At 39.9% G+C, this 20,554-nt stretch overlaps 3 protein-coding genes across 4 annotated transcripts; 1 reads left to right on the top strand and 2 right to left on the bottom strand.

Annotated features, from left to right (window-relative positions):
- The first annotated feature begins 7,847 nt into the window (after positions 1 to 7,847).
- On the top strand, positions 7,848 to 10,628 carry rpl6 (ribosomal protein L6). The gene is made up of 6 exons (XM_040050263.1): positions 7,848 to 8,017; positions 8,120 to 8,218; positions 8,456 to 8,599; positions 9,976 to 10,024; positions 10,167 to 10,351; positions 10,447 to 10,628. Exons 1-6 carry the CDS (start codon positions 7,871 to 7,873, stop codon positions 10,597 to 10,599), a joined length of 777 nt encoding a protein of 258 aa, XP_039906197.1. The 5' UTR covers positions 7,848 to 7,870; the 3' UTR covers positions 10,600 to 10,628.
- Positions 10,629 to 12,235: 1,607 nt separating this feature from the next.
- On the bottom strand, positions 12,236 to 14,374 carry dynll1 (dynein, light chain, LC8-type 1). 2 transcript variants are annotated; one of them, XM_040050264.1, is made up of 3 exons: positions 14,243 to 14,374; positions 13,352 to 13,490; positions 12,236 to 12,650 (listed from the first exon to the last, which is right to left on the bottom strand). In XM_040050264.1, the coding sequence occupies exons 2-3, from the start codon at positions 13,481 to 13,483 to the stop codon at positions 12,513 to 12,515; spliced, it is 270 nt and encodes an 89-aa protein (XP_039906198.1). In that variant the 5' UTR covers positions 13,484 to 13,490; positions 14,243 to 14,374; the 3' UTR covers positions 12,236 to 12,512. The 2 variants fall into 2 exon arrangements, with proteins under 2 accessions (XP_039906198.1, XP_039906199.1); XM_040050265.1 differs by having other exon boundaries at positions 14,247 to 14,372.
- A 704-nt stretch (positions 14,375 to 15,078) lies between these two features.
- On the bottom strand, positions 15,079 to 20,505 carry polb (polymerase (DNA directed), beta). Its single transcript, XM_040050258.1, has 14 exons — positions 20,295 to 20,505; positions 19,929 to 19,986; positions 18,833 to 18,899; positions 18,383 to 18,457; positions 18,196 to 18,254; positions 18,008 to 18,057; positions 17,655 to 17,706; positions 17,472 to 17,526; positions 17,310 to 17,382; positions 17,158 to 17,228; positions 16,987 to 17,073; positions 16,789 to 16,856; positions 16,335 to 16,474; positions 15,079 to 16,171 (listed from the first exon to the last, which is right to left on the bottom strand). The coding sequence occupies exons 1-14, from the start codon at positions 20,353 to 20,355 to the stop codon at positions 16,077 to 16,079; spliced, it is 1,011 nt and encodes a 336-aa protein (XP_039906192.1). The 5' UTR covers positions 20,356 to 20,505; the 3' UTR covers positions 15,079 to 16,076.
- Positions 20,506 to 20,554: the final 49 nt, after the last annotated feature.

Here is a 20,554-nt window from a genome sequence, read left to right as displayed (position 1 = left end):
TGTGTAGTATGTTAACACTATTGGAAATAAAAAATAACTTGGACTCCAATTTTGAAAACGTGTTTTTAAAAAAAAAAAAATCAAAAAAAGAAGTTGTACAGCTTTGGTTTTTTTTGTTTTTATAAAGCTCTGACTGGTATTATGAGTATGAGTCTGTGGTCTGGGAGAGAGTCCTGTAACTCTCTGTCTGCAAAATACGGTATATAATGGCCAATGTTGGGCAATTAATTATATAGTTACTTCTTCAAAAAAGTAACTGAGTTTTGCAAAAAACAAAGCTTTTTGCAGCTGTTTACCTAAAAATGCAGCCAAGGCGGTTTTTTAAATAAACATTTCACACTATTTACAGAAAAATCAGCTGCTCTGCATCAAATTTGATGCCACACAAATTATTTGTGCCACTCCAAAAAATAATTTCTGTCCACTATGAGATAAAGGAGAACAACACAAGCCTGATACCTGCAGGCCTGACAACAGGAGATGTATCACTCCTGTAACACCTGTAACATCCAGTAGTCGCCTCATTGTTCTGACACACAAAACAAAACTATTGACTACACTACACAAGATTTGCGCTGAACGTTGCAAATCTGTCACATCTCAAAACACCTCCGTCACTCCTAAAACTTTCCCCCTTCCTAAACAACTAAATGCCATGTTGCCATATCATTTTTTGATTGGTCCACATCGTACATGTTTCCACCAATAGGAAAGGCGGGGAGGCGCGGGGGTGGTTTTGTTTTTGCTCACAGGCGTGAGTGCTTTCGAGCGCTTTCCTTATAAAACACCGTTATTACTGTTTCTTTTTGCAGTAAATATAAACAACGATAGGATTCAGGAAGAAAACCAAACACTGCATATATTTTTATCATAACTCTGGTTTTACGTTACCTATCAACACAATTTAAAAACTGGTATAAAGTCCACACTTTTTCCGTCAGTTGTTCCATCTGTCCTGCTCACATCTCCAATGGTTGTACACGTTGTCATTAACTGGAGGAGGTCCAAGCCTCAGTATTCTACTGTCAGATGCGAAGCCTTCACACTGAAACTGGTTCATGCAACAGGACAAACTACAACAGACTGGCAGAAAAAATCAAGTTGTTGGAATGGTTCAGTAAAAGTCCATATGTCAACCAGACTGAATTAATAGGGCTGTGCATTCAATGAAGTTAAGTGATAAATTAAAGAAGGGTAGAGAACTTTTTTTCCACAGGTATCTGACACGGGAGACTAAATATGTCATACTTAAAAGAAGATTATTTCAAATTATTACTGTTAAAGGAGATTCTGCAAGCTATTGAATCATGGAATAGCATTATTCAGAACAGACACTGGACAATCACCAGTCTATAGACCTGTACATGAAGCAAACTGGTAATAGAGTTGCTTTTTATTAAAGTTTTTGAATTTATACAAACACTCCCTTTAGTATGCAGTCTCAGAACACAGCATCATGTACCCCAATTTCACTAGTGGAGACAGATTTCTAGTCCGTCATATCAATGTAATGGCAGCCATCCTTTATGAGACATGTTTAGAGTGAAAAAATGCCATTATTTATATCAACATGCTCTGTTTACAACGTCCACTGACTTTTTTTTTTTTTGCTACTGAACATCCTTGAAATACACAAAGAATTAGTGTATATTTTTTAAATATACACTAATTCTATAAATATATTTTTTTCACCTAACTTTACTACCTGCTCTCTCCTTCTTCCTGTTCTTCTACAACATCTCTCTCTTCTTCCTCACCACTCAACTAGAATTATATTCACAGGAAAAAAGAAAAATATAATCTTATGATAATTATTATAAGAGCAGGTTAGGGATCCATAATTGATAACAGTACAGCACACTACTTAGTTATGTGAAATCATCATCAATGAATGTAGAAAAATGGAAGCTACAGCTTTATAATTTTTGGTGAATTTCACCACAAGTCCATTCTTACCTGTTTCTTTTTGCTCTCTCTCTTTGCCGTTTTCATCTTGCTCTCTCATTCTCTATTCCCTTGTGCTGTCACCCAAAAGTTAAATGTTACAGTTAATAAAAGGTATAAACTGATCCATATCAATTTACAGCAATATTCAAACTGAATACAGACCGCTGCTGGACACTGATTTACAAACACTGAAGCCAAATTCAGCCACAAGAGGAATAGAAATGTTTAGCTAAAATAATAATAAAGTCAGGTCCTTGCTAATAAACTCTAGTGATTTAAGCTACAACAGCATGTTTTGGACCCTATTTAGAGAAAAAAATAAAATTAAGCAGATGCTTTATAAGTCACAACAATGTCCCCGCTTTATCAGAACCGTTTGGACTTTTGGTATATTTCAGTTAAAGTGTGTTTTAAATCTGCATCATGGATTTGTGACATTACTTCCTTATTGTCATAGTAGACTATGTGGCAGGCAATGGTAGGATCCAAGCACAGGACTCAGAGGCGGGAGAAATAAAACAAAAGAGGCAGCTTTCGTGCTGTGATACATAAATGACCAATGAGCAGAGAGAGATTGACGATTTAAATACACACAGGATAACGAAAGGATGGGCGACAGGTGGGAACACAGGAGGAACAAATCACACATAATAAGACAGGGGAAGCAAAACTGAACATGCAGAACACAGGACGAGACACTGTTAAAATAAAACGAAACACACTGAGATGTAGACTAAGACACACAGGCTTGACACTGGGGCCAGGGGAGAAACAGACATGGGGACGTGATTGACACTAAATAGACACAAAAGAACCACCAATCACTGAGATGAAAAAACAAACAAACAAATGTGAAAACAAGACTGACTAACCACAGGAGGAGACGAGACACTAAGGGAAAGAAACTGAAAAGTCACAAGGAACTGAAGACTAACTCAAACATACTTATTAAAAGACTTAAAAGTTATCATGAACCTTGGAAGAACAGAAAAGTTTTCAATATTAAGCAACAAACTCCACAAACTAGAAAACACTGGGTCATAGTATGTTATAGTTTCTTGGAATTTACTGGTGCTTAGACCAGCAGCACTACAGCTTAGAGTTTGAGATCTTGAAACATTGCTATTCTGCTGTAGTTGGTGCTGGAGTCCTGCTGCTAAAAACCAGTGTTAGAAGAGTAATAAACCTAGGAACTTAATCCCATAACATCACTGTGGTACAACAAACCGTTGCTCATCTGAGACTCTACCAAACATCTACCTTCTTTTTACTTTGTGTCAGATGGCAGAGGGAGACAAAGCTGCCAAGAAGAAGAAGCACGGGAGCCAGAACCCGGTTCTGGCCCGGGGCATCGGTCGCTACTGCTGGTCTGCTCGCAGGGCTATATATAAGAAAAAGACCAAGACCACTGAGACCAAGAGGCAGACCTGTGGTGCCATACATTTTTTTTAATATTGATCAAAGACATGCCACTTTTTCTTTGTCACTTTTTTAGATGATAATTTGTTTTGCTCCAGGTGGAGAATAAGAGTAAGGCTAGACCTAAGGCTAGTCATCAAGACTGTTGGAAGAGACAACAGTTTGGGAGGGCAGTCGCGTGGCCAGCATTGGACATGATGGTGATCTGGAAGATGACAAAGCAGGCAAAGCAGGCCTAGGGTTCAACCATTACAGCGAAGACTAATGGGTAACAGCACTGGAAACCAACAACAGAATCCTTCAGGTGGCTTAGTTGGTGGCTTGCAGCGATTGGCAGGTGGCCTGCTGGAGCGTGGATTCATTGGTGGCTGGCAGCAATTGAGATGGTGACCCTTGGGATACCCTTGGCAGGTGGAATCCACTCCGGTGTGGTGGCAGGCAGCGGCATGGAGACCATGGCAGGTACTGGCATGTAGTCTGTGGCATGCAGCAGAGAGGGACCAACAGCTTTGATCCAAGAAGCAGAAGTCCAAGAAGTGGTGTGGCATCCGAGCGCCCCACAATGCAATTAACATGCAACATGAATGCTACAACAATGGCGGACGTCGAGGCAAGAATATACTTGTTGTTCTGTCTGTGCCTTTTCGTCAGAATCGGGGAACACAGGATTGTTTTTCGTTGCCATTTCCCTCTTTTCCGGGTTTCGGAAATGGCGGTGTTGATATTTGTGAACAAAATGCTGTCATGAATCATCGAGTATCACAATTTAGGACCTTCTCGGACCGCTTGGAACTGTGGCCGAGCAGGTACTAAAAAAGTATCTGGTACCAGGTACTATGACCAAATGGAAAACCCTGAAAACTGAGGCAAACCGAACTGAGTTGATCCGCGGAGGTGTTTATGGAAAAGGGTCTAGAGCAACAGAAAATCATTATTTGGACTACAAGTACCATCACATCCTGTAAACTTAACGTAAACTTAACGTAACGACGCTGGGCAACACCCTTCCCCAGCGTCCTTATATACATCACATGCTTGGATGTCGATCTTTTTGTCTTCGGAAAGGTAAGACAGCCGTGCCTTCGTGTTGCTGTAGGAAAAAAAATCTGCTTTCATCCATGATACAGAATAAAAAACACTCTCCAATTATCATGAGATGATTCTTTATGTTTAGACGATACAGTAGATAGCATTATTTCCATGTTTTATTCGTCATGATACTGTTGATATCTTTAGATGTGCAGCTTTAGGCCACCGCTCGCCTCTGCGCTCGCCTTAGCTAGGATGGTGGTAGAAACGTGTTTTATTCCTTCAGTCCTCTTTGTTATTTATTTCATTAATTCGCTGTCAGTGTTTGGGTACTTCATTAAACCATGGAAATTTTAAGAAATTAATTTCGTCTTAACGAAAATGAAGAAGAGAAATGTCTGGTTGGCCGGGAAAGTTGTAACAAGTTGCTAATGGCTAGCTAGCGATACTTGTCATGGGTCGTGTCCAAATTCATGGCCTGCATCCTCCTGAGGCCGCATTTCTAGACCGATTACGTCACAGCGACGCGCCGAAGGCTGTCCAAATTTGTAGACTCCTCCGAATGCAGCCGACAAATGCGTCCTCCTTTTCCCCGAATTTGAAGGATGGGTCAGGTGTGTCCTTCGTGGCCTACCATATCCCAGAATTCATAGCGCGGCCCAGCCAAACTCCAGTTTCCAACAATGGCGGCCGCTACTAAGTTTTAAAATTACTCATACTAATCTTTCTGGGTCACAAAATAAACTTTTAACATATTTTCAGGCGAGAAAGTAGCTGTGTAAACATCAAATATCTGCTTGGTTTATCAAGATATCGCGTATTTGCAAAAGTGCTTCGACGTTTTCGGAGACATCTGCTACCCACCAGCTCGATAGCTAGCCGGGAGCTCGAGGGTCACTGAAGCTGCCGAGAACGGCACAACTCCCGGCACAGCTCCCGGCACATCATTTTCAGATCACCGCGGACTTTTTCAGTGTTTTGTTTGTTTGTGAGTAAATCAGTTTGGCTGAGATTAAAGTTATTAGATTAGATTAGATAAAATAAAACTTTATTAATCCCCCGGGTGGGTTCCTACTTGGTTTTTACACAGCTGACTAAACGTCAAACAGAAAACTGATTAAACAGAAGTATGAGACGGTCGAGAATTTACGCCAGTGTCCTGTTATATTTTAGATAGCAAAGAGCAGACGGCTGAGTTTATTAAACTCCACCGAGACTGCGGTGACGCTAATCAGAAGGCTAGACCATCCAATTTCCCCAGCCGTTTACTTCCGGCCTACCCGACCTTCTGAGGACCCGGCCCACGTAGACCGCGAAGGCCGGGTCCTCAGGAGGATGCAGCCCATGAATTTGGACACAGGGTTGTCAATTTAGCAACTTTTTCTTCGCCACTTGTTTTGATGATAATTTGTTCTGCTTCAGGTGAAGAAGAAGAATATTAATGCTAGAACAAACACCACTGTCCTCAAGACTGTTGGAAGAGACAACTGTTCAGGAAGTCGGTCACGAGGCCACCGGCAGACGCAATTGTGATCTGGAAGCCGACAAAGAAAGCGCAGCAGGTCTAGGGGTCAAGCATTACAGCGAAGACCCATGGACGACAGGACCAGAGGCCAACGACGGGGCGAAGGCGGGACCTTTCAAGTGGCTTGGATTGTGGCAATTAGCAGGCGGCCGGCGGTGGCGTGGATTGGCAGGTGGTCTGCTGCAGTGTGGATTAGCTGGTGGCTGGCACCCTTTGGAGGATTGGCAGGTGGACTCCACGGTGGTGTCCGCGGCAGGTGGCGGCGTGGAATCCGCGGCAGATGGCGTGGAGTCTGCGGCAGGCAGCGGGGAGGGACCAATTGATTTGGAGTGGAGTCCACTGCAGGTGACTCTGGTGACACTGTTCTTTCTAATGCAGTCTTATAAGGATATTAATGACAAGCCACACTGTTGAAGTAGCAATGCCTCTGTAAGCACACTGTAACATCATGACATCAACAATACTGTACATAAAACCTGTCTTCATTCTGTCCTGTACTGTTGCCAGCAGACAAGTTAGGAAAATATAACATTTGAAGACAGTCAGAAAAGAATATTAAAATATGCGATCATAACTAGTTTTAATATAGTTATTTTTGTGGTGCTCTTATGGAGAAGGGTCTAAACTCGCCTATGCTACATAAGCTCCTTTTCCATTCGAACCTATTTGGGCCGACTCGCCACTAGACTTGGATCAAATGATTTTCCATTACAGTGTAGTACCTCGAAATGTGCATGGTCTCGAGACAAGGCAAGATGAATGCTACAACAAAGGTGGACATCCAGTCAAGAATATACCTGCTGCTCTGCCTGTGTCTTTTCGTCAGACTCTGGGAACATGGGATTGTTTTTTGTAGCCATTTCCCTCATTGCTGGATTTCAAAAATGGCGGTGTTGAACGAAATGCTCTTATTAATCATTGAGTAACGCCTGTGACCCAGCCAATCGGTGGCATGCAGTCTGACAATGTCACAATTTATGAACTGCTCGGATGGCTTGGAACTTTGGCAGAACAGGTACTAAATAATACCTGGTACCAGGTGCCATGACCTAATGAAAAACCCTAAAAACCGTGACGAACCGTGCCGAGTCGATCCGAGGAGGTATTTATGGAAATGGGACTAGAGCAACAGAAAATCATTATGTGGACTACAAGTACCATCACATCATGTAAACTTAACGTAATTACGTCAACGCCATTGCCCAGCGTCCTTATATACGTCACATGCCCGGATGTCGGTCTTTTTTTCATAGCAAAGGTAAGACAGCCTTGCCTTCGTGTTACTGTGGGAAAGAAATCTGCTTTCATCCTTGTTAGAGAATAAAAAATACTCTCTCCAATTATCATGAGACGATTCATTATGTTTAGACTATACGGTAGACCTCATTATTGCCATGATTTATTCTTCATGTTACTGTAGATATGCTTAGATGTGCAGGTTTAGGCCGCCGGCTAGCCTCCGTACAGCCTGTAACGTTAGCAAGGCTGGTGGTTGAAACGTGTCGTATTTCTTCAGTCCTCGGTTTTATTCATTCCACTAATTCGCTGTCGGTGTTTGGGTATTTCATTTAAACCTGGAAATGTTAAGAAATCAATTTTGTCTAATTGTAAATGAAGACGAGAAATGGCTGGTTAGCCCGGAAAGTTGCTAACGGCTAGCCAGCGTTACTTGTCATGCTTCTGCATTTATGATGGCTCTTTGGTAGTAACCAGCCAAATCATTTTCATAGTACTTTATAGTTTCTTAGTGTTTACTGGTGCTTACTAATAGTTTGTGCAGAAATGCTAGCAGCACAACAGCTTAGAGTTTAAGGTCTTAATACATTGCTGTTCTGCTGTTGTTAGTGCAATAAACCTAGGAACACATTCCAATAACATCACTGTGGTATCATAAATCATTGCTCATCTGAGACCCTAACAAACATCTACCTTCTTTTTACTTTGTGTCAGATGGCAGAGGGAGACAAAGCTGCCAAGAAGAAGAAGCACGGGAGCCGGAACCCGGTTCTGGCCCGGGGCATCGGTCGCTACTCCCGGTCCGCTATGTATGCTCGCAGGGCCATGTACAAGAGGAAGACCAAAACCACTGAGACCAAGGTAAGGGCAGACCTTTGACACCACACAAATCGTTTAATAATGGTCAAAGGCATGCCACTTTTTCTTTGCCATTTGTTTTGATGGTAATTTGTTCTCCTTCAGGTGGAAAAGAAGATCAAGGCTAGACCCAAGGCCACTGTCGTCAAAACCGTTGGAGGAGACAAGAACGGAGGCACTCGTGTTGTCAAACTGCGCAAGATGGTGAGTAATGCATATACATTTGTCCTTTCTATTAAGATTTGTTTTATGTAGGTAAAATTTGGAATTCTGTCTGTTCAAACACAGACACAGTTAATACACAGTGTTTTTAATCGTGCGTGACGTTTATTGCCTTGTGGTCATGTTGTGGTTTTTTGGAGGCAAACATTTGTCCATAAAGTTTATATATTGACAACAACATACAACACAAATCTAAAGTTTTATTTTCTACTCCGACAGCCCCGCTACTACCCCACAGAGGACGTGCCCCGTAAACTGAAGAGCCATGGGATCAAGCCCTTCTCCCAGCACAAGAGGAACCTGCGTGCCTCCATCACACCAGGAACTGTCCTCATTCTGCTCACTGGGCGCCACCGTGGAAAGGTGACAACAGTTTCTGGCATATGCCTCAATAATGAGTCAGTCTCATCAATTAGCAGGAGCACTTGCAGCTTCACACAGGCTGACTTTTTCAGGCTGTAGCATCAGTTGATGATGTCACATTACAGATGAATATTCTGTTTCAATGTCACCTGGTTTATCTTTAGTGGAAAGTCCACTCTGGGTGTCATGAGAGCAAGGATCTTGCTTTAGGACCAAATCAGCTCTGCTTGCCATAAGTTAAAACTTGCTGGAATCACGAGGTGTTATATTTATTTATTTATTTATTTTTAGGTATTATGTAATCAAAAAACAAAACAAAAACTGTCACCCATAGAAGACTTAGTCAACCCCAAAGGGCATAGTCATGAGTTTTGTTAATGTTGGTCTTGTATACTGAACCATAATGGACACTTTTGTTTTTCAAATGGACAGAAATATCACTGGAAGTTAGATTGGTACCTATTTGTGGTTCCTTCTAAGGCCCATTCTGAGCCATGAAAAATGTGATATCGTGTAAATCTGTTGGCTTTGTTACTCTAGAAGAGCAAAAACAAATCCTCCACAGTTGGAAACTGCCTTCATGCCGTATGAAGGATCCATAGCAGTGATAGCTTTGGTGTCGGTCATGTTTTGTTTGCAATTCATAGTTTAGTTCATTATAGAAGAATTTTCATAGTAATATTAATGAGTTAGTTTTATAGGGCTAGCAGGCAGTTCATGTCAAATATAAACTACATTGAACGTGAACTGCATCACTGCATGAACACGCCAGTGAAGCACTCAGTCTACAGTTAATGGACTTTGCCAAAAGAACCCAAGCTGAGGCATATTTCAGCATAGTTTGCTAATGATCTGTTGAGCATTATTTTCTGCCATGAATTATCATAGAACTTTAATTAAAAAAAAAAAAAAAAAAACAGTGAATAGATGCAAAACACGTGGTATCAGATACATTTTTCCTGAAAATAAACCTGCTGAAGGTTGCTTATCAAACACACTGGGTACATCACCATAATCACACCCTCACTACCACAGACATTGTCGCTCCTACTCTTGAATGCTGCATGGGCGAGTTATGGAAGCGAGCGTTCCCACACACTTCAAACTGCGGCTGACCTAAATAATGCTTCAGCTGTGGAACTGAGAGGCAGAGAGGCCCTTCATTAAAATTAGGAGAGCACGTCAAAAAGATTACTTTTCTCCAATCTTAATAACTTGGCATTAAAGCCGACTGAGGTTATTAAACTGGTCTACCCACTACCATAGTTAAAATGTTAAAATGGTCTTATTCATGTTGACACAGGATATATGGAGCAATGGATGCTGTAATGTTAATTCTTAATTCTTTAATGCTTAAATTGCACTTTTTATTTCAGCGCGTGGTCTTCCTGAAGCAGCTCTCCAGTGGTCTCCTGCTCGTCACTGGTAAGGATGGGTTTTGTTCTTCTTTAAATACTGTCATTACTTCACAGTTACGCACATGGCAGTAGAACCTGTAATAAATTAAATTACAAGAAAGATGTTGAGCATCTTTTAAACTCTTGTAATCTTTGTTTCCTTTGCACAGGCCCTCTTGCCCTGAACAGAGTCCCCGTGCGCAGGGCCCACCAGAAGTTTGTGATTGCCACAAACACCAAAATTGACATCTCTGGTATGAAGATCCCCAAAACCCTCAACGATGCCTACTTCAAGAAGAAGAAGCTGAGGAGGCCCCGTCACCAGGAGGGAGAAATCTTTGATACAGAAAAAGAGGTAATATATATATTCTGTTAAAATGAATTTTTACTGTACTGAAAATGAGCTTTTGGATTAAAAACGACTGACTCGTTGGTTTTCTTCACGTACAGAAATTCCAGCTGACAGAGCAGAGGAAGGAGGACCAGAAAGCCGTTGATTCTCAGCTGTTGCCCCTTATCAAGAAAGTACCTCAGCTGCAAGGGTACCTGCGCTCTTCCTTCTTCCTGTCTAATGGCGTCTACCCTCACAAGCTGGTTTTCTAAATGTGTTGAAATAAACAGTGACCGCTTCATGCCATGTCTCATCTGGTTTTTACTTAAATTCTTTGCATATGGTCCTTAATAATTAACCTGGCCAATTCAGTAGCACATTGTAATATACATGTCCATCTATATGGGTCAACTATCCAAAGCAACAAAGGGTGGAGAAGTATCAGAAGTGATGTGATTTTAAAAACATAGCAACAATGAAAGCGAATGTTTACCAAGGTGGTTGAGGCCAGCTATGTTTGTGGTTTGGAGACTGAAACAAACACTGAAGACAGGAGATGAGGTTGATGAATAGGATTAGGGGTGAATTCAACCTATGGACAACTCATGTTGATTGGCTATGAGGTGAGATCAAGATGATATGGATGAGCAGAGAAGTGTTCTAGCTGTACTCTTAAGGGGTCACTACAGTGGATAATCTCTCCATATAGCCTTTTGCTTTTTTGTTTTGCGTGCACTTTTCATCCTCCTTGGTCTCATGTTTGGCACAAATTTAACAATATATTCTCTCCCTCCTGGCATTAATGTCTTGCCTCTAATGTTCTCCAAACTATTCACCCTGTCTTGTATATGATACACCCCTCCTTCAATCTTCTGGTGGCTCTCCTGACCAGGAAAAAATCTTCACCTGCAACTCACCAGAATTTGAAGCTTGAGCTTACAGGGGTGTGGAAACTCCAGACCACAAGGGCTGGTGTCGTACAGGTTTTAGATCTCAACACATTTGAATCAAATGATTAGTTCATTACCAGGCCTCTGGGGAACTTCGAGACATGTTGAGGAGGTGATTTTACCATTTAAATCAGCTGTGTTGGATCAAGGACACATCTAAAACCTGCAGGACACAGACCCTAAAGGCCTGGAGTTTGACACCTGTGAGCTACCAGGTGAGTGGAAGGCCAAAGAGGTCAATGAAAAGGGAGGATTCAGGGTCAACTGATTAAGCCATACTAAGAGCTTTATGAAGAAGATACGTTTTAAGCCTAATCTAAAAAGTAAAGATGGTGTTTGTCTTTCTAATTCCAAACTAAGCTGGTTCCACAGAAGAGAGAGCTGACAGGTAAAGGCTCTGTTTGGGATGCTGAACAAATGTTAAAAAGCAATCCTACATATGCACATTTGAGAACATAATGATCAAAGTCATGGGTGCGGTCAAGGTAATGTTATTTAAAGTAAATGTAGACATTTCTAAGACTTTTTATGACTTAGTACAATAGCCTCACTTTTGTGTCAATTTAGAATAAAACCCTAAAAACACCTGTACTTCAATTTGAAACATCTGGCTTTATGATTAAAGCTAGGCGTCACCTGAATAGTAATGGATATATATGCAATGTTTTCCCGCTTTATCCAAGGATAATGCATTGGAACAGAACCCTGTGACTCATCATTTAATGGATTTAATGAACTGAAAGACGCTTTGTCATATCAAGACCTGAGGAAGCACAGATTGGAAAACGCTCATCCTGTACAAATGTAACCCCATTACACCATCCTGGAAAGAGACTGGGAGTGGCACAAGTCATGATCATCTTGTTGATGGCGGGGTTATAGATGTGGCCTCAGTATGCAAGATAGTCACATTAACCAATCTGAAAGCTGAAATGGAGTGAAATGACCACAGCAGGCATTGGACCCAAACAGCTTAACAGCTATACTTTAATTAAAAAAATGACATGTCTAATGTAACAAGACAAAAATAAATACAAGTGTTTCATCTCTTTAACATGGCCACGTTTTAGTTTTTAGTTTGTTTTTTTTGTTTTAAATCTTCAAAAACAACAAAGTAGAAAGCAGCACAGAAAAAGGCAGCGGCCCCTTGCCAAGGAATGATAAGTGCCTTTTGTGGAGTCAGTCCGTATTGTATATGGTCAGCTGGTGTCGGGAAAACGCTTTCCCCTCCCCTCTCAGCCAGACTTAAACAGCAGAATGGCCACCTGACCCAAGTAGAAGTAAATGAAATGCTTCGTCTCATGAGTCACGTAACTGCCAAAGTTCCTCCCAACGATGCAGTGCCAGGTTGGGTTATACTTCTTGTCAAACTCCTGGGTGGAACAAAAAATAAAAAAAAATTATTATTTTTTTTTAAAAGTGCACAAATGTTAAGCGGGTAAGACAATGCCTGCAAATCCTATATAAGACAAGGTGATGGTCAAAAGTCTTGTTTTTTTTCCCCTCTCAAACAGGTGAAGATTTCTTGCACTGATTACATTGTAGTAAAAATTATCTGACCATATCATGAACCATATTTTCAGATTATTCTAAAAAAAAAAAATTAAAAAAAAATCAAGAAATCCAATTTAAGCCTCCCCCCCCCCCCCAATCATTGGGCAGGGGTAACGGAAAGCACTGAATTTGGAGAAATACACTGGGTGGCCTAGTGTGACAGCTAAGTTTAGATGACATTTTCCACCCATTCAAGGTAAAATATCTGGTCAGATACAAACATATACAAAAAGAGCTGCAAGAAATCACTGATCCCAAATTCCTTATGATATTGGTTTCTTTCCCTACACCACAGAGCTAAAGAATGTGGGCATGAGGCTTCTGAAGGACAGACAGTTCGAGAGGAACAGGTTTCCTCAGGAAGAGAGGAAACAATTGCAAATACCAGGCAGGGTGTGTAACTTGCAATGATGCACAGGATGGTTGAGTGCAAAAATAGCCTCAGTCTTCCAGATTTTGCCTGCATACTTAAGTACAGCCTAGTTTGTGCTTTTAAAAAATGTTTTCTGTTTAGCTTTACCTTTTTAATATACGCAGCGATGTCTTTCTCGATATTGTACTTCTCCAGGGCCTGAGTGGCACACTCCACGGCGTCCTGCTGCATGTCCTCCGACATGTCGGCATTTTTGATCACTGCCTTTCTGTCAGACATGGTTGCCCTGGGAAACCAAAACACAGCGGTGAATTCATCATCCTCACAGGCACACTGGCACGCACACAATACCGCTGACTGGAGAGCCTGAGCATCCTAAGAGTCCTCATCATTGTCTGACTCAAGCCTTTAACTGCTTCAAGACTAGCGACAGAATAAGAAGGGGAAAAACGCCTATTTTAGTGACGACGCCGGTATTACATAATACCTGATACATAATATTTGAACTAGCTTTTTCTACGAGTGTTGCATAACTTCAATCAGCTGCAGGCTCGCTGGACGCGCGCTCTGCGTAGTTTCTATGGATACGCAGGACATTGCGATTATATAGTCTCACATTTTCCGAGATTTCAGCCACAAGCCTGTGAAATCGGACTGCACAAATTAAACCACATTGCTTCGACTGCCCTACGTTAGAAAACAGTGAGAATGGACGCCTGTCGCTATCTACTTCGGAGCATAAGTTATCAAAATAATACATCCACAGCTCCCGTTAAAACGTAACGTTTGTCAAAAACAGTACTTAATCTGAAGTAAGGTGTCAACAGGAGCGTGGTTTCCTAGCAAACACATGGCCACATGCACAAGCGATGATGATGCGTTAATTAGCTCAAGCACCATAACTAGCTGATCATTCATCCCGAATAAGAAAAAAGGAACAAACATCAGTTAACGTTACACGCAAACATCACGGCTTCAGTAACATTTGCAAGATATTTAATTAAAATCAAATTTCTGCATGCGAATTGGTTGATTTACCTACTAGTCTCTCGTATACTGTTTCTCTAGTTTTAAAGAGATGACCGCTCCTGAAGTGACAACTCCCGCGAAGTGGTTGACACAAAAGTAATGTGGGTGTGTAGCGGTAAGAGACTGCTGGCTCGACGAGTTCCGATTGGCTGATATTAATGCACAAAGCGCCATCATTGGCTGACTCGGGCCTATCTTGCTGGTATTTCTGCTTGCATTTTATTTCAACCCATCATGCCTTGCGGTTGCTGCTGTTGCCGTGGCAATCGTTGTAAATAACTTATACCACCATTAGGATTTACGACAAATTAATTTACCTCTTTTACAAAAAAAAATCACAATTAAGTTAAAAAGTTGTATTTTTCTGTCGTTTAAATTAATTGTTTTGTAAGAGAAATAAAAAACAAACCAAAAAACTTAATGCCAGAGTACTTGAAATGTCTTTCTAGTCGTCTTATCATCGTTACGACATAATTATTTTTAATGCCAGAGTAGCATAAGAAAAATAATATATCTCTAAATTATTCACTCATATTACATTAACATAATTTAACTTAAAACCTACGAAATAAAAACAAAACAAACAAACAAACAAACAAAAAACCCTGTTGTATATAAGGGGGAAAAACAAACGAACACAAATAGGCCATAGAAACAGTTTTTGGTAAATACAACGTACCTGGAAAAAGTTGCCTGCAGTAAACAAACCATAATCGTTGAAAATATGGCTTTCAGCTTATATCCCAAGGGTTATGACATGAATATGGTATATGAACTATTACCTAGTGATTTACATTACAGATTTTAAATGTTATAATAAATATAAATAAATAAAAATACAAATATGGTTTTTGTATTGCATTTACTACACTCATACATACAGAAAATGAACAATTTGCATTAACCTCACAGATCCTTTTTTTCTTAAATATTTTCTGACACGTTTGTGTAAACATGTAAAACATATTGTAAGTTGTTAAGTTTTATCTTAATTCAAATATTCAAGTTTTGCATCTTTAGTCTATCCCCTTTCAAAAACAAAGCGTTGAAGATATGATCGTGGTAACCTTCACTATAGATTTGTTTCACACAAAATAGATTACTCAACTCTACCAGTGCAGTCACACAGCAATGGAGTAAAACAAATATACAAACGAAAACCCCACCAAAACAACTAATTTGTCAGAAGATTTCAATGCCAATTTTGTCCCAAACCAGTTGTATTTGTAAATAACCAGCCTAGCCTGTGAATCATAAATTCCTTGCATGTTCCCTTATAATTTCCAATTGGTCTGCCCAAAGTAGAAAACAAAAATATAATAATATATAAAAAACTATAATTTAAAAACCTTGCACAACTAAAGCAAAGTGTTAAAGAGCACTGTTGTCGAGGAGAATGCTCTGATGACCACAGTCTTCATCGTTTGTGATGTTGAACAAATGTAACAGGAGCCAGTCAACAGTAATTACTTCTTGCAGGTCATTATCCTTTTTTTGGCTTTTCAAAAATTAAAAAGGTACATATGAGGTAAAATAAAGACATAATAAATTACTACTGAAGATGATTTTAAAAATCTGTTTAAAAACTGATGCAAATGCCTGACTGTGAAGAATTAAACCTCAGGTAATTTTTCTTTCAAAGCATTGTCATGTTTATATCACAATATCATGACTGGGGAAGAAAATTAAAACAAATTAAAATGGTTTCACATTATTTTCTATAAATGTCATGGCTAAGCAGGGATAAGAGTAACACACCAGGAAACATTTTTTTTTTAAGTTCTTTTCTTTTAGGAGAATTGTGGCTTTAATTCCAGATCTAACTGTAAAGCTGTCCTTTGCTTCACTCGCTGCGATCCTTCGGCTCTCTGTATTTGTACTGGATGTAATCAAAGATGTCTTTCTCACTATCCACCAACAGAGGCTCCCCTGCCATACCTACAACAGAAGCACAAAGGAAAACAGCTCATGTTAAAAGCTTATAGTATGAATCACTGGTTGGTGATGAATGATATATATGTTGCTCAGAGCTAGAGAAGAGTTAGTTTTTTCCCCCTGTTGTTTTAGTCGTTGTTGTTGTTTTTTTGGAACTAACACTCACCAGTGACCCCCAGTGGTCGTATAGTGTACTCGTTGAGAGTGAAGCCCTTCTCCAGTGCGTGGGTCCTCATATTTTTGTTGAAGATGTCACTGCCAGTAAAATACAAAACTCCACAGTAGTACTGATCCTTGGGAATTAACCTTTGAGAATAAATAAAAGACTGTCAGTGAGCAGGAACAAACTACATGTTAAAATATCAAACACAAAAATAGGGTTGCCTCTTTACTGTCTGTGCTGAATAACTGGGAATGCCTGGTACTTGAAAAACAGTACTGGTATTGTTTTAATTACAGCATCACAAATAGATCCCATAAATACACAAAATTAAACATAAGAGCATAGTGCTTAATTATGATTACACACAATCTTGACAAAGAATCCTGAAGCAACAAAATGAATCCCATGAGCCTGTATAAATGTTTCAAATGTAAATGACCAATTTAAAGAAGGGCACCTAATGTCAATACGTCTGTGAAGGTATTCCTCGTCATCCTCATCATTCTGCTGCAGCTGGCAGACTCCCTAGAAAAACAAGATCCAGAACATCATGACCACAGTCATGCGCTACAGCGACTGGGTACAGTTACAGTACTAACTACATTACAAATCAGTACCTCCTTCAGTAAGACAGAAAATAAACAAGATGCCTCACCATGAACTTGGTGTCTCCTTTGGACAGTGTGTCAGTCACAAACCCGATGGACTCCAAATGCTCAACCACAGCATGAAGGAGTTTTGGCTGCAAAACAGAAACAGAAGAAAAAATAAGATTAAAAAGACATGTCACCCTGTAATTAAACTGAGTGATGGAGTTAAGTCTTACCTGCTTCTCAGTCTGAGAGGTGTAGTTTGGATGGGTCAGCAAAATATCAATATCACCACTCGATGCAGCACCTGGAAGTTATGAACCGTATTAAAAAGGCTCAAGTGGTATTGCAACCTAAAACCTATGGACCAGTAACTTGATAAGAATACCTCTCCTGTAGCTTCCACAGATTGTTCCAATATATTCTTGATCAACTTTCTCCAACTCTCCAAGAATAAGAGTCTGGATAAATACAAGAAATCACAGTGTAAGGGCAGTCTGTATGAAAAAAAGCATGTAAAGATATTAGAAATATAAAAATGCTTGATCACCTCCATCTTTTCCATTTCAGCTCTTGGAATCCTTTTCTCAAACTCTTCAAAGTACCTAAAGACAGCAAAAAACAACTTTAATATCTGAAACATTTTTTCAATATATTTAAAATACATCAAACCATGATCTGGATGACCAAGAACCTACAAGACAACATCTGGAGAACATTTAGTCACACTTACTTCAGGCCAATCTGTTGATGATGGTTTAGCTTGTGCTCGATCTTTTTCAAATCTAAAAAACAAACAAAAAAACAAAATCAAGAATCCTTCTCATTGGAAATTATTCTATATTTACTTACTTTTTGGTCTTTGCCTATTTTTGTGGATTGTAAGTAGAGAGGACAGGAAATTAGAGAGAAAGAGAAGGAAAGAAATGCAGCAAAGGGCCACAGGTCAGCTTGAACCTTGCCTGCTGCGTTCTAGCCATGTGGCGTGTGGTTGCCTGCTCACGGCACTAAGCTAAAAAAAGAAAAAATTATACTAACCACACAAAATATGTATCAATTTTAATTTGAGGCAAATGCTACACAAACCTTCTAAAGTCTTCACCCCTTCTTCAACAAACTTCCTTGCAGCAGCAGGTCTGAAGTGAACATAAAGCACATACAATGTTACAACAGAAAGTGAATAATATACTTGGTATATTTTAATTCTGAATATGAACATATAATTGTTTTTATCATAAGTACAGACTGAACATCCAAACAACCAAACAACATACCCAATTCCAGTAACTCTGGTGAGGAAATTGATGGAAGAGCTAGTGTCATCGTTTCGGATCTGTTGGAAGATATAAATGTAGCGCATCAGTCGGTGTAATAACTCAGTACATATACATAAAAATAACTATTAAAAAAATATTTTTACAGTGTGACATCAGTAATGTGATCTCACATTCTTAGACTCACCTTTTCCAGTTTCCTAAGTTTGCCAGTTTGCAGAAACTCATCAATCTTCTCTGCTATTTTAGCTCCAACACCATCCTGTTGAAATGTGACAACAATCATGAGGCTGCTGCTCAGCAGTGTGATCTGCAGTGATTATGTAAGATGTGCAGAGAAGCTGTTGACAAACAGGCTACAACAGAGGCCATCACATAAACAGCAGCATGAGCACATTAGTGGTAGACAAGATAAATAATGATGGGGGTGCTGCCAGGTTTAACAATGTCATTGTGACAGTGAAAGTCACAGATTTTAAAGCACATGGAGAGGATCAAAGATGATCTCTGATTTGACAACATGCAAAGAGAAATCTGCTGTCCTATATGCCAATTCTTTTGTTAAGAAAGAAGATATTTCTTTCATTTATATTTTTTTTATCTATCAGTGTGCCTATGACAACATATACATACATACCAGTTTCTTGGCCTCTTCTCCATTTTTGATTTTGTGAGGGTACTTAGAAATCGTAGATGCTGCTTTCCTAAGCACAGAAAAAAGGGACCGTATAAGTCTTAGCAAAAAAACATATGTAAAATTGAATTAGGCCACTTTTTCTTTAGGTTAATTTATTTTAGATCGTAAGTGTAAACATGACAATGCTATTCTACTTAGTGTATTGTATATAAAATTAACAATGTATCATGTACACCAAGCCAGTGATACAGCATACAGCAAAAACCTAATCATAAATCCAGGAAGTTTATCTTGCACTTGATGCTTTTCTGGTGGACTAGAACACTAGATCATACTTCTCCTATTATAGTTTATCTTAATTGGCTCCCTGCTAAATACAAAATCTAATTTAAAATCATTTTAAGTCCTGAATGACTGGACTCTATCCTATTATGTCAGCAGAGTCCTTCACTCTCGGACTGGAGGCTTACTTGGCTTACTGGACCCTAAATAACAAAGTTGTAAAGATTTCAGCCATCAGCCCCTTTCCAGTGGAATCAGCTTCCAGTTTATTACTGAAGAGACGGTCACCCTCTCCACTATAAAACTTCCTTTTTGATAACGACAAGGCCTGCTCTGGGGCTTCCCATGATTCAGTTAACCTCTTTTAACACTTTATGTGTTATATACCACTAATGCATGTTATGATTCCTTTTTACCACCTCCAAGTTCCTGTTGTTGTAAACAGGTCACTACAGACAGGCTCCCTGAACCTAGTTCTACTGGAGGTCTTTTTGGAGGTCCCCCTGTTAAAAGGGGGTTCTTCCTGTGCTGCGTATCCGATCATGTGGGGTTCAGTCTAATAATGTAGTTTTTAGCAACTAAAAAAAAAGAAAGAGTTATTTCTCTTAACTCTAAGTGTTTTAAAGAAATTCTAATTCAATAAAATGTTTCTTTTAGCATGAGTCTATTCTTAGTCATATAAACGCCGTAATCTTCAATATGGGGGCGTTGTACTAACACCATCATTTATGGCTGAGTGGACGTAATACACTTGAAACGCTTGTTTTATGAAGACCAGTGACTGGGACAGGTTTTCACATAATTATGAGCTTACCTGTATGCATTGTATTTGTGTATTGCTCTGTTGACATTTTTCTCGTAGTTGGCCAATTCTGGAAACAGAGGCAGTGTTAGGACAATGCAAGACTTCACATTTCCCTCATGCTAGTTTAATCTTCTGCCAATTCAGCTGAAGGTAGAAGGCATTTAAATGACAAGGCAGATAGCGAGCGAACCAAATCACACGTGTAAGTAATCCAGATAACTAGATCCAACAACTACAACTCCATATTTAAAATATTTTGATACCCGCTACTCGTGCAAAGTTAGTTTACCAGCACGGTGGGTATTTTTATTCAATAACAGAACCCAACTTCCATGCTAGCTACGGTTAGCTGAGTTCAACAATCTCTTAACGTACCGACGAGAAAGTCTGTTATTCCCTCATTTAGCGACTCCTGTGGCGCTTTCCTCTTGCTCATTTTGAATCTGACAGTCTCTCAAATAAACGCTGGAAAGATATATGGGCGCTTATATAGGCACAAGAGCCTGAAGCTCGTTTTATTTCCAGCTAGCCTCCTACTAGCAGGTTGGCTTAGGCTAGCTCTCACGCCAAACAATGAACGATAATGTAGAGGGAGCGGGGCGTGCGTAAAACGTCATCGTTAGCCACGGCGTTCA

Source organism: Simochromis diagramma, unplaced genomic scaffold (genome assembly GCF_900408965.1).
Source record: "Simochromis diagramma unplaced genomic scaffold, fSimDia1.1 OVJJ01000131.1, whole genome shotgun sequence".
In the NCBI taxonomy this organism is placed as follows: domain Eukaryota; kingdom Metazoa; phylum Chordata; class Actinopteri; order Cichliformes; family Cichlidae; genus Simochromis; species Simochromis diagramma.
The sequence above is the reverse complement of the archived record's forward strand: the minus strand, read 5'-3'. Positions and strand labels throughout refer to the sequence as shown.

Excerpts from the sequence above, each read along its gene's own strand:
- rpl6 (XM_040050263.1), top strand. The coding sequence starts at position 7,871 with ATGGCAGAGGGAGACAAAGCTGCCAAGAAGAAGAAGCACGGGAGCCGG. Across the intron at positions 10,025-10,166 it reads TGGTCTCCTGCTCGTCACTG|GCCCTCTTGCCCTGAACAGA; the intron begins GTAAGGATGGGT and ends TCCTTTGCACAG. Across the intron at positions 10,352-10,446 it reads TCTTTGATACAGAAAAAGAG|AAATTCCAGCTGACAGAGCA; the intron begins GTAATATATATA and ends CTTCACGTACAG.
- dynll1 (XM_040050264.1), bottom strand. The coding sequence starts at position 13,483 with ATGTCTGACAGAAAGGCAGTGATCAAAAATGCCGACATGTCGGAGGAC. Across the intron at positions 12,651-13,351 it reads TCGCTGCGTATATTAAAAAG|GAGTTTGACAAGAAGTATAA; the intron begins GTAAAGCTAAAC and ends TGTTCCACCCAG.
- polb (XM_040050258.1), bottom strand. The coding sequence starts at position 20,355 with ATGAGCAAGAGGAAAGCGCCACAGGAGTCGCTAAATGAGGGAATAACA. Across the intron at positions 17,527-17,654 it reads CATCAACAGATTGGCCTGAA|GTACTTTGAAGAGTTTGAGA; the intron begins GTAAGTGTGACT and ends TGCTGTCTTTAG. Across the intron at positions 16,172-16,334 it reads ACGACCACTGGGGGTCACTG|GTATGGCAGGGGAGCCTCTG; the intron begins GTGAGTGTTAGT and ends CTTCTGTTGTAG.